This window comes from Homarus americanus, unplaced genomic scaffold (assembly GCF_018991925.1).
Source record: "Homarus americanus isolate GMGI-L3 unplaced genomic scaffold, GMGI_Hamer_2.0 scaffold39155, whole genome shotgun sequence".
Lineage (NCBI taxonomy): Eukaryota > Metazoa > Arthropoda > Malacostraca > Decapoda > Nephropidae > Homarus > Homarus americanus.
In genome coordinates this window covers 8,417,918-8,431,815 of record NW_024737042.1, presented here as the reverse complement: position 1 = coordinate 8,431,815, position 13,898 = coordinate 8,417,918, and the positions used below count along the sequence as shown (strand labels likewise).

At 37.9% G+C, this 13,898-nt stretch overlaps 1 protein-coding gene across 6 annotated transcripts in view; it reads right to left on the bottom strand.

Moving 5' to 3' along the window:
- LOC121872670 (nuclear cap-binding protein subunit 3-like) overlaps positions 1–13,208 on the bottom strand; it is a 32,587-nt gene extending 19,379 nt beyond the window's left edge. For 2 of the 6 annotated variants that reach the window (XM_042375629.1, XM_042375631.1), the window contains exons 1-2: positions 12,963–13,208; positions 6,320–6,412 (exon numbers count right to left, since the gene is read on the bottom strand). In XM_042375629.1, coding sequence (XP_042231563.1) covers positions 6,320–6,412; positions 12,963–13,184 — 315 coding nt within the window. In that variant the 5' untranslated portion in view covers positions 13,185–13,208. The remainder of the gene's footprint in view (positions 1–6,319; positions 6,413–12,962) is intronic. The other 4 variants (XM_042375630.1, XM_042375633.1, XM_042375634.1 and 1 more) reach the window with 2 other exon arrangements.
- Positions 13,209–13,898: the final 690 nt, after the last annotated feature.

Here is a 13,898-nt window from a genome sequence, read left to right as displayed (position 1 = left end):
TAATGCTCCGGGACACCCACCACACCTAGACGACCTGCACCCTGATGTTAAGGTAGTCTACCTAACACTACCTCTATCATCCAACCCATGGATCAAGGTGCTATTGCTGTTTTTAAAGCGTACTATTTACGTACGACCTTCGCTCAGGCTGTTGCTGCTACTGAAGGTGAGAAAACGCTCAGAGAGTTTTGGAAGGACTACAACATTTTGCAATGTGCAAAGAACATAGCTGCAGCATGGGATGAGGTTACAGGTCAGTGCATGAATGGAATATGAAAGAAGGTCCTGAAAAGATATGTGAACAGTTTCAAAGGATTTAAAGAAGATGAAGCAATTTCTGAGATTAATAACAAGATAGAGCACATGGGTAAACATCAGGAGCTAGAAATTGATAATGAAGATGTTGAGCAGTTGGTGAAAGTGTAGCAGAAGAGCTAAGTAACGAGGATCTAATTGAACTGGAGGCACAGAAATTTGCAGAGGAAGAAGAGAGACAAAATGTAGAAGAAGAACCTGCAGCCCCCAAAAAGTTTTCAGTGAAACAAATGGCAGAGGCATATGCTACTCTTAATAAGGGGATGCAAATGTTTGAAGAAATGGATCAAAATGTTGAGCGTTTTGCAAAAGTTGACAGACTGATCCAAGATGCACTTGCTTGCTACAGGGAGATTTACAATGAAAAGAAAAGGCAAACTGTGCAGTCTAAATTGGAAATACTACTTTTTAAGAAGTCCCCCACTGCTGTCTCCTCACGCCCCACCAGTGCTGCCTCTTCACTCCCTCAACAAGCAAGTATGTTAACCTGTCTGAAGAAAGCGAACTTGATGACCGACCCAGCCCTGTCTCCTCCTCTGCTTCATCCAATTAATGTAGTCTCCATGCTTAATTAAAAAATTATTGAGGCTCCATGTGCATTCAGCTGACTACATTAAAGGTAAGTGCACAGTAACACTTTATTAATTTTTCACTATTCATTACTTTTACTGTACATGTACAGTATTTCTTTAGAATTTCTGTGTATTATTTTCGCCTTTTCGACTTACGACCTGGTCGTCGGGACGGAACCCAGTCGTAAGTCGAGGAGAGACTGTACAATACAGGTAAAATAAATAATTGTCCTAAGGGCAAACATGTAAAGGGAATATTCATTCCTTTCACACGAGTACAATTGTAACCCCCTTCCCCCCGGTCAGCAACTGTTATTCGCGGCCTTTTTCAGAACCCAACCCCCGCAAATTTTAACCCCTACGCCCCGGTTGACCGGAACGTTCATCTAGGGCCCCCCAGTTGACATTCTGCAGCGCTCGCCTTTTCGCGCCATTGTTTGAATGCCCAGTGCGGGTTATTAGGTCCCAGCATGACTATTTGGTGGTCACGCCATATGCAGGGTAGCGTGGGTGGGCTTAGTGCAGTTAGTACTCATTAGCCTGTCGCCATGGAGAGTCGTCCCTCAACCTGGTGACAGACTGTGTGTGTGTGTGTCGCCGAGCACTTTTAATGAAAAATAATGCAAATAAAATAAATTCTAAATGAATTATTTATAGGAAAAGAATATTATGATCAGTAAATATATGCATTACTGGCCATCCCGGACACAAAGGCAAGCAGAAAATGGCCGCTAAGTGCGTAGTGACCACGAGCGCTCCGTCAAAACAACACTGTCCCCTTATCTACCTAGTCACTGCGGCCTCCAGGGAAGTTTCTAGAGGGTCAATATATAGTTTTTCTTACTTCTTTTTTATTATTTTATCATTTAAAATGGTTAAAAATTATTTTTGGAAAAGTTGATTTTTTTATTTAATAATAATAATAAATAATAATAATTAACGGTTTATTGAAAGAGTATGGCAGCGGGAAGGCTGAAAATATACATTTATATAATTGGGGAATTGGTCTCCTGATTTACAAATAATATACAAGTAACATAAGTGATACAAATATGATAAATACTGTAATAAATAGGTGGGGAGAAGCTCAAACAACAGGGTATTTCAACATAGTGACAGTGCAAAAAGTAAGATTGACTGGGAGTGAATTCACTGGTTGATTACAAGTTATTGATAATTTTTACAATGGTTGGGACTGGGCTGTTCTTATAGCGATCAGTTTGTGCTCGTATGGGCTGGTTGCGGTTGTGGTATCAAACAGCAATTCTTGGGCGAGGGATCTCAGGTGGGAGTAGGAGCCGGTGTCGAGGATGGTGCAGAAGCTTCTCACCAAATTTGCAGATGAGGTCATGGTGATGGTCAGTGAGAGTCGAAAGGGTCAGTGTGTTGAGCGCTTCTTGATATGTGGAGTGGGAAAGGGAGAGAATAATCTTGCATGCCCTCTTTTGCACTTTTTCTAGACGTTTATGTTGTGTGGCATTTAGGGAGGAAGACCAGGTAGGAGAGGCATAGGTGAGCTTGGGAAGTATGAATGTTGAGTAAACACTGAGGAGCTCGGGCGCAGGAACTCTGAGGGATTTGAGTCGGCAGAGGAGGTTGAGACAGAAACTGGAGGATTTGACAACTTCACTGACTTGTGGTTTCCAATTTAGTTTGTTGTCTATGGTGATGCTGAGGAGCTTAGTGGAATCTACAACCAGGTGTGTGTGTTGGGACCTAAAGTAATGGAAGGGGGTGGAACAATGTCGGAGGAAAGGTTGATGTGCATAACCATGGCCTTGGTATGATTGATGGAGACGTGATTTGTGGTGGCCCAGTTTTGGAGACTGTTCAATAAATTCTGAAGAGCGGTATAGTTGGGAGCAGAATTGTTGACGCTGATCCCAATGGTGGAGTAGTCGACATATTTCCAGTGAGCAGGGATTTCTCTTAGGGCATCATTGATAAGCATAAGGAAGCAGAGTAGTCCCATCTTGGTGCGTTGGGGGACGCCACAGGTGAGTGACTGAAAGGTGGAGACAGCCCCTCGGAAGCGTACAGCTTGGCGTCGGTTACTGAGGAAGTCTGTAAGGGGGGCATAAGGCCAGCGGCACCCTAGCCCAGGGGTTAAGGGCATGCTGTACTTTATCATTATTATTATCAATACAGCCCATGTACAATATTATGATTATCATTAACGCTCCTTCATCACTCGGTTCATCCAACATTTGCCACATCTGACCCCCATTGTCTGGAAGTGCAAGGGTTGACAGTAATTTTATTTTATACTGTACTGTATGTTGAATTTTTAGATCCTAGTCACAAGCTGGATCCCTGGAGCCTGGGTTTTTATCCCAAAGACATGTTAAATATACAGGTGCTAGATCCAGATGTAAGATTAAAAGCAAATGTTATATTCTGATTCAGGTCTCTAAAGAACTTAACCTTGTGGCTTGGAGATCATACAGTATTTATGTACCTTTTAGAGCTGACTAAAGCAAATTGTATAACAATGCTTAAGAAATACAGTATCTCAACTGGCCTACATTTTGGGGTTCTTGAACACTGATCATAAATTTATAAAGTTCATTTATTCAACGGCAGGAGTCATAATGTTACATGGGAAGTGTGACCAGAGCAAAGACAGAGAAACAAGTGACTTTGGATGACTTCTTCCACCATGATATTCTAAAGCTAACATATTCAACATAATTAGTGAAGTGCTACTGATAGAGTAGCAATAATAGATGCTTTAGGAAAGTTACTATGAACCACAATATTTAGAAAACAGGATAAATGCAATTAAGTATCATAAAAAGACTCCAGGAAACAAAAAAAAAAGATGCAAACACGTTTCAAATTTTCAACATGTTATTCCTTTAGCACCAAATAGTAGCTACTTATGTTACTTAACAATAAAAGACAATACCGTATTAACTACTATATCACAAAATTGCATGAACTACAACTTATTAACAAATACAGTACAGAGGTCAATCTTGCATTAAATCAAGAAGAGAAAAAGAGCACATGTGAATTAAAAATGCATAAGATTTTTCACCAAAACAGTAGAAATATATACAGTACAAATTTAAGACAAACAAAATTATTGATCAACGAATGGAGTGTTTTTATTACTGACTTCTTGATTGACGTATGAAGTGCCCCACGACCATGTGCAGTGAGTGAACATGTGGTACATACTATCATTAACAATTGAGGGAATCCTGCACAAATGCATCCTAAATCAATCCCTGGACATGTGTATACTGTACTGAATATCACAGTATGACTTATCAACCAACAATAAACATACTGTACACTCTAAACAAAAATTTCTCGAACACCTGGGCACGATGGATGTGAGAATGAGCAGAAGAGGGCTTGTCATCTTGGAATGGTTTCAGATTCTTCACTCATTTTTCAGATTGTACAGCGCTTACAGCATTTGAGAAGTTTTTGGTGTGTGTACATTCATCTTATGTGTGAGTGTTTTGTGACCAGGTGAGCATATATTTATATATATATATACTGTATATATATATATATATATATATATATATATATATATATATATATATATATATATATATATATATATATATATATATATATATATATATATATATATATATATATATATCGATATATATCATTCATATCATATATCATACATATTTATATATATATATATGTAATATTCAGAAATTTCAGTGTAATTTCAAACGCCGCGCCATTGGCGATGCTGAGTTCAAGGTCGTCTGAGGGAAGACCGCGCTCCTCACGTAGCGAGAGGTTGTGGAACTAGGCCTATACGATATTAAATGTAATTTACCGAGTTAATAGGGACGCGAATCATGAAATTAAATATCAGTTATTAAATTGAAAATAATTATAGATCGTTTCCCAGTCTGAAAATGTTGCGTACGTCCTAATTAAGCTGTTAATCGTCTGGTAAATAAGTCACTCCTGGAAAGCGTGAACCAGTGAGCAAGCGTGGCTGGGGAGCTGTGAGAGAGGTCAAGGACCACCTCTGTGCTGTACCCAGGAGAGACGGATCGCGTGACCTGGTTCCTTCGTTTATTTAACATCAGTATTAACAAGTAAGTTTTATTCAATCTCAGACAAAGCTTGATAGGGCGGTAGGAACAAACGGTGATGTGAGACAATAGCTAACAGCCCGGGTTTTTCAGGGTTCTGTAGACCCCACGCGGTATGATAACGTCCACTGGCGGTATGAGACACGAGTGGTGAAGCGAGCTGTATGACCGTCCACTGACCTGGGTTTGAGCCACCTGTTGAGTATGGTGAGAGTTGGAGTGAACCCAGCTGTCTAGGTGCCCAACTAACGACGTGACGATCGTTTGGGGTCATCAACTCTCCTCTACCTCGGCTCACAATACCACATATCTTCAAGCAGCTTAGTGAAAACCTTTTACTAACGGGAAGCTAAAGCTTCTCTCAACTGTACAAGGTCTGAGTGGCTCACTCCCTTCCGTTTCATGGATGTACTGGGGGTAAAGTGAAGCCAGCTGAGTGATACAGGCAAATACCGGAAGCATAAAGAAACTTTTCCATAGTTTCACCCTGCCCAGGAATCGAACTCAGGACCACTCGCTTGTGAGGCGAGCATGCTGACCATTACACCCTTTAAGTACAATGGCACCTAAAAATATTGCATTTGAACATTATAATTTATAATTAGAACTGTTTTATTCATCATGCTTTTGTTTTCATTTGATTCCTTATCAACAATAAAAAAAATTATGCAGTCTTAGAATACGGTGTGCTGAATCTATGAGCATTTTTCTCTTAACTATTTTTCCCCATATGATATTAAATTTGCCAAAAGTGATTTTGCTATATGCAACATATTCAGGAACAACCCATGAATTCGACAAGGCTAAACTGTACAACACTGTACTGTATATGTTTCTGCAAGAGTGTATTTGTACATGTGTGTACAGTATACAAGCATAGGAGTGCAGTATTTTTGTTTTTGCAGTTTTGTATGTTAGTTTACAATAAAGCATATTTGTATGCATTTCCCTACATGTGTGTGTGTGTGTGTGTGAGTTCACATACACACAAAAGCATACAGATATTGTATATCTCTGTCATCCATAAAAAATATTATTCACATAATTTTCCGATCCTATGCCAAAATAAAGTATTAAATATTGTCACAAATATTTAGGAAGGATGACAAAAGATATAAAACATAAGAACAAGAGGGTGCAGCAATAAAAGTAAGGCAATACTACAGCCAAGCATTGTCATTCTACATTCATACTTGTAGCTTATAAAATAAACTTCACATATGTTAAACTTGTATACAGGACGATCATGATTTCATTTTGAAATCCTGTATATACAGTACAGTAAAAATAACAAGCGTAGTTATAGGTAATGCAAATACATAAAAAAATTATTCATGAAAAACATGTACTAACATCATGGCCAAGAAAGTGAAGGTTTGGAGGGTCTGTGACACCCAATCTGCGTACCCGTTTCAAACCATCATCATCATCATACTGGAGCTGGAACTAAAAGATGAGATTCAAAAAAGAATAAACTAAGAGTACCCTGTAGTATACTAAATAGTACTCCCAAAAGTAGAAAAAAAGAGAAATATCTAACAAAAGCACCCATATAAATGAAGTAGGATAGATTTAGATGTACAGTTCTCTTCACTAGTGCGTTTACAGAGGCTCGTCATATAAACATTCCACAAATCATTATCTTTGAGATATTTGTTTTTATATTGTTTAAATGTGATTCCATAATATGTTTACTTTTGCGAGTTTCCTTCTGTTGAATGTAAACAAAGACAGCGCTGCTACACTGCACAAAATCTGACGAACCCCTATAAATGCACTAGTGAAGGGGACTGTACAAACACTAATACCTGTACTGTACAGAATAGTGAAACCTCCATATAATGGGAGTCAAAAAACAAGCAGGCCCCGGGGAGTAAAATTTGTTTACTCAGGACAAGGGGTAAAACAGGACCAGGGAAGGGTAGGTTTAAATGTATACTATACAAACAGTAGGAGCGTTAGATATAAAATAGACTTGCTGAGAGCGGTTGTATGTACCGCGAATGTAGACATCATAGCAATCACCGAAACTTGGATGAATCTGGCGAGCAGGAACTTTTTATCAGAGAACCACATAAAAGGGTACAACCTTTTTCACAAGGACAGGGAAGGTAGGAAGGGGGAGGGGTCGCACTCTACATAAAGGATACACTAAAATGTTATACTAATAATTCAATAAAGGGTGAAATAGGAACCAAGTCTGTATAGGTAGACATTGCAGAAGGAAGAGAAAAACTAATTATAGTATAGGAGTAATTTACAGGCCCCCAAGTCTTGGGAAAGAAGCAGCTCAGCCCATATGGCAGGAAATAAGTAGGGCAGCAAGATACAACAACCTGTGCATTATGGGGGATTTCAATTTCAGAAATATTGACTGGGACAACATTATAGGTGACTATGAATACTGAAGACTTCGAAGTACAGGACAATTTTTTAAAATAACTAATTACAGAACCTGCTAGAGGTGACAATATATTAGACCTAGTATTAACAAATAAAGAAAATATTATAAGAGATATCATAATAGGGAAGAACTAGGGAACAGTGATCACAGATAAATCAGGTTTACCCTAAATTGGGAAACAAACAATAATGACATTATGGTCAGAGTTCCAGACTTTCGATCGGCGGATTATGAGGGGTTAAGAAGGTACCTAGGTGAGGTCACCTGGGAACGGTCAGGTCAGTCTCCGGTAGGAACGGGTGAGGTTACCGGCGACACAACAATTGATCATGACTGTACTAAATTCACTAGTATACTACTTAAAGCACAGGAACAAAATATACCATACAGAAAAGTTAGGTCAAATAAGAATGAGCCAAGTGAAACAGGAAATTATTAAGAAACATGAAGAAGGTATTAGAACAAATGTGCTTAGTAAGGAATATGGCATGTCGGCATCAACTGTGTCGACAATTCTTGCACAGAAAGACAAGATCAAGGAAGTATAAATGAGAGACAAATCTACCAGACTGTTTAAAGCTGAAACAGAGAGGTTACTTCTCATTTGGATAAGGGAAAAACAAATGAAAGGTGATTAAGTTTCTACAGAATTTATTTGTGAAAGAGCCAGGGAGGTTTACGAACATTTAAAGGAAGATCAACCTGGTTCTTCTGGCAGAGTTCGAAGATTTTCGGGCAAGCAAGGGCTGGTTTGAAAAATTTAAGAAAAGAAGTGACATTTTTAGTGTTGTTAGGCATGGTGAAGCTACCAGTGCAGATAAGGAAGGAGCAGCAAAGTTTGTAGTGGAGTTTAAGAAACTGGTGGATGAAGAAAATTAAATTCCACAGCAAGTGTTCAATGTGGACGAAACTGGGCTGTTCTGGAAGAAAATGCCCAAAAGGACATTCATCACCAGAGATGAAGCCTCTTTACCTGGGCATAAACCCACAAAGGACCGACTCACCCAATTGCTTGGTGCCAATGCTTCAGGGGATTTCTGACTGAAGCCTATGCTTGTCTACCACTGAGAACCCCAGGGTGTTCAAGCAACAAAAGGTGGTAAGAGGGCAATATGGAGTTTATTGGAAGTCCAACCGTAAGGCATGGGTGACAAAACAGCTCTTTAATGAATGGGCTGTTGAGGTGTTTTGCCCTTCTGTGAAGAGCTACCTAACCACCAATAAACTCCCTTTAAAGGCTCTTCTCCTTATGGATAATGCCCCTGGTCATGACCATCAACTTGCCACCACTTTGGAGGCTTGATTTGACTTTGTCAAAGTGTTGTTTTTGCCTCCCAACACTACATCAATTATGCAGCCAATGGACCAGAATGTGATCAGCAACTTCAAGAAGCTGTACATGAAGAAAATGTTCAGGAGGTGTTATCAGGCAACTTCCACTGATCCTGAACTAACACTGGCACAGTTCTGGAAGACACAATTCAACATCCTGGAGGCTGTAAAATTGATTGTGTCCTCATGGTGAGAAGTCTCCATTAGATCCCTCAATTCTGCATGGAAAGCACTGTGGCCATCAGCAGTTCATGATTTTGAGGGATTTGAGGAAGAAACAGAGTTGGACCAGGAGATTGTGTCCATTGGTCAGTCAATGGGCCTCAAAGTGGAGGAGGATGATGTGGAAGAGCTTATGATGTCTCGAGCTGGGACTTACTACTGAAGACTTGCAGCAACTGGATGAGATGTTAGAAGCTGACAGTGGTGAGGAGGAAAGGGAAAGTGATGACCATAATATGTCTTCTTCAGATTTGAAGGATGTTGTTTACCACTGGGAGATGTTCAGGAAACTGGCATCAAGGCACCCTGATGTGGAAACAACAAAACCTGTTTTGTGTAGTGTTGAGGACAAAGTGCTCTCCTTCTTCAGAAATCAGTTAATGATGAGGAGAAATGACCCACAAACCAAAATTGACAGTTTCTTCACTAAAAGGCAGCGGGAAAAAGATGCTAGCCCTTAGCCTTCCACTTCAAAAAGGAGAGAGGATTTTCCTGCTACAGAATCTGTCAGTCCAGAGGTTCCTGACATTTTTGTGGAAGGTGACTTGCCTTCCAAGAAGTAGTAAATTGCTTCTCCTCCACCCCCACTTTCTTCTCTTCTCCCTTCTCCTCCTCCACCTCCCACTTCAAATTCACATCAGCATCATCAACCAGGAGCCTTCTACATACACACCTCAAAGTAAGTGTACTTTACTGCATTATTTTTTTACTTTATGTAATTTTCGGTGAGCTGGAACCAATTACCCAAAATCCTATTGAAACAATGGTTTCGGTTAACGAACTGCCTTCTGGAACGAATTGTGTTCGTTAACCGAGGGACCACTGTATATTAAATACAGTAGCCTTACTGTGTTGCACAGTAAAGCACAATTAATTATCTAATAATATTTATTTACAGAGCCGATCAGCTGAGAAAGTTGGACAACTACATCTGGTGCCTCCTGCTGGGAAGCTCACCCCAATCAGTGACGTCACAACCAATCACAGAACTTTTTGCAGTCATGTAACTTTTTAGCAATTTTAACCCCTATTTTTTACACTTTTAGGCCCAATTTATTTAAGAATACTATTAACATAGTTAATTTAAGTGTTTTCTTTACCCATTGACCTGCCATCTTACAAAAAAATTCCATCCGACAACTCGTCCGTTCTCAATTGAAGGCACTTTTATATTATTTTTCTACCTTGTAGCTACTACAAAACACAAAATATTTTTATTTTCCTCATAAGAATTATAAAATACTGAACAGAGGTAGAAGAACGTGCATCCACCACAATAGGTGGCGGGTAACTGATCACGAGGCATGAGTTTTGTGTCAAAGTTAAGTTGTCAATTAAACAAATATCCAATACAAAATATTTCATCCCGCCTGAACATTGAAAATATGCTGCAAAAATTAAGAATGTTAAGGAACGTCACCTCAAGTCACCTTTGTGAATGTAGAGGAACGTCACCCAGGCTTTAAGGGTTAATGAATTACATATTTATCAACAATAACACTTCAGAATAAAAATGCTAAAGCTACAGTATAATTTACAGAACAGGGTAATGTACTGTATACAGTACACATAAAAAGCACAAGCAGAAACTCTTACACATATTCCTATGCACACAGAAGCACATGCACTCTTATGCACACACACTCTCAAACACACATAAGGTACACCTATACAGTACAGTACACAGACAAATATTCTTACTTACATTATTCAGAACAAAGACTGAGAAAGTATCTATAAAATAGGGAAACCAATGAGATATTCCTAAGACTGTGCCGAGATGGAAATTTTCTGACAAGGTCATTATTGTTAATTGTTTTGATAACTTTCTTTTTGCACTGCTATGAGGACCCTAGCATCACCACATCTAGCTTACAGATAACAGAACTATTCCATCTGGAAGTGCAACTGGCTTACATATATGGTTGCTAATTTCTGATCAGTAAAGTAGGCCCTCACTACAAATGTAAGTCCAAGCTTCACTGAAGTAATTCTTGCTAAATTCTGACAATTTTTTTTGTGGCAAGACATAAAGCAAGGGTATTGTAAAAAAAAAAAAATCGCAATGCTCGGTAATGATGGAATGGTGATTCTGTCACAATCGAGGTTAAACTGGGCAATATCATGCATGTTACCAAACATAATAAATAGTACTACATTACAGTACAGTATCGTATATTTTTTAGCACTTAAAAAAAAAATCACAGTGCCAATAACAGCATGCAGTAGACTGCCTAATTCCAATTATATTCTACAAACTGTAAGTTTTAGCATTTATTCAATCTACAAACACAACACGCATGGTTAGTCACCCCTATGACCTAAGTACAGTGTACTGTAACTGTAATTTAGCTCACATCTTTTAGCTTCTGAGCTGAATAAAATTATCTGGCATTGGCCAAATAAAATATTGAAGTAGCATCCCATTAGTGAAGGGGTTAAGTGTATAAAACTTTGTCTTTTTTCGGAAGATCAAATATGGTTAAGATTTAGAAATTCTGTTTGGAAAGTTTATTTACAAGTGGTAAACTTGTATTTAATGGGCATCTCAGAGTCAGAGGTACAGTATTGTTTCCTTCCAACATAATTTTATGCCCATTAAAGATCTGTTCAAAATTACCTTACAAAATTTTCTTAACCCCAAATTTACCCATCTGCAATGCTGCCCACTAGCAAGTTTACTTTTATATTATAACTAAAATTAATTTATCCTGTGTTATCTTTGTTTTCAATATAAACTATAGCAAGAGGATTCTGGCAAAGTTTCATTAGAAAATTTCATTAATAAGCTCAGACCCTTCTCTTAAACTATGACCACATATTTTAAGTTACATTTGGTAAGGTTAGGGTGGTGTGTGTCATCTACCACTAATACAGGACTGTTGGTCCAGTATTTCTTCTTATCACTGAAGGTGGAAAGAGCATACCAGTAAAATCAGGGGGAATCACGAAATACAGAACATCAAAATTAGCTATAACATCAAAAGTGGTGCAATTCAAGGGTAATAAAGATGGACACAAAGATAGATAATGATTCAATAAAATCACCATACAGGTTTACACAGTAAGTTCTTAAGAGTGTTCAAGTACTGGTATACAGTACTACAAATAACAGTGAACAGTAAGTAATTTCGGTAATATATGAGAACACCGCTACCACCAGAAGGAGTTGTTCGATTTCATTAAATTTTCCACATATGTTCTTATCAATTTAGTAAGTATTTGTACTTTAAAAGAGGCGACATTTACTATAACCTAATAGAACCTGACCTTACCAACTAAAGAAACCTACCTAACCCTACCAAACATCCTAGCCGTCCCCACCATATTAAACAGAAAGTACTATTTTGATATCTGGTACCAACTAAAGTAACTTTGCTGTAGCATCATGGTGTAATTTTATATTTTTTGTGGACACGAGAGTATGCTCCGACAGAGCGGGTCAGTTGTTAGCAAACAGTGCAGATAATGACACTGCCAACAATGGCAGATTTTTTGGAGGAGTATTTATGGTAAATAATTATTTTCTTCACATACAAAGCATGCACAGACATCATTTTAGTGTCATATATTCAGTTTTTCACCCTATTTTACCACACAATTTTCCTCATCCTTTATGCCCCGTGCACTACAGGTGATTTATAATTGTAAAGAAATATAAATAAAAAATACTTAAAACAGAAAATTTTCGTCTTTTAAAATACTTAATACAGTATAGTAGTGCACCGTTCTTTCTTTGGGTATAAGAAATATGTGTAAAAAGCCTTAGATAATCACCAAAAACCAACCAAACCTAAACTAGCCTACTCTTATCGACGGGGTCCAGTGATTAGGTTAGGTTAGATAGAATGGTGCACTAATATAAAAAGACCAATAATATCTGTGGAAAATATGAACATACTTGAACAACTCCTGGTGGTGGTGACGGTTTTCTCGTATATTATCCTAATTTCTACCAAGAATATTCCAAGAGTTGTAGCTACTTATTTTACCTCTCGATGAAAGTATTAAGATAATACGAAGTCAAATACTACTTACCGATTCCTTAGCAGCTCGACCTTGCCTGCCGGCGTCATCTTCCCCGATAATTACATTCACTTCAACTTCGTCCTCAGACGCTTCTCCTTCCTCTAATTCATCCTCTTCCATTCGCGTGTCTCCTGCTTCATCTGACAACTCACCCTCTTCGACTTGGAGATCATTAGGGACTTCAATTTTAAGATTTGTGAAACCCCCTTTACTCGCCTCCAGTCCCGCCATGTTTGTTGTTTACTATTGTTTACATCGTCGGGTTGTATTTGTTGTGAGGATTGTCATGTGAGTCAATTATTTGCTCTTATTATTTTATATATATTTTAAAATATCTAAAATTAAATGTACAATTTTTATTTTAAATTAAATTATGAAATGTCCTAAAAGCTTTTCATAATAGTGCACAACAATTAAGGGATAACGGGTGTACTGCACCTACTTCATAAGCTGCCTTGTTTGACATATGTTTACATTATTTAAATTTTGAGTATTTCGTGTCTATGAATGGTACTAGTACAATACGTTATAGTTAATCTGTAAAAATTCATTGTTTTATTTTTAAATTTTACATTAATTATCCCTTTTCATGTATGATTGCCATTGACTGCTGCAATTTCCTTCCTTAATAGCAATAAATATTGTAATACAAATAGTATTGGTGGAATTAAACTCCACTGTTTTGTTTTATTAATAATGTTAATACAACTTAAAGTACCATTTAAAATTTTATTTACTTATATTAATTCTAATTCATTACCATACAATTTATATACTGTAGATGTGAATAAATATGTACAATGAAAGACAAAAGTCGTGTCGTGAAATTTGTTGAAGACATATGCCGAAGGGCAAAATGTTTGGAGCGCTCTGTAACTGTGGTTGGGCTCTCATAATGTTTCACGAGTTATACTTAATCTTCGGAAAAAACCGCGACACAACTTT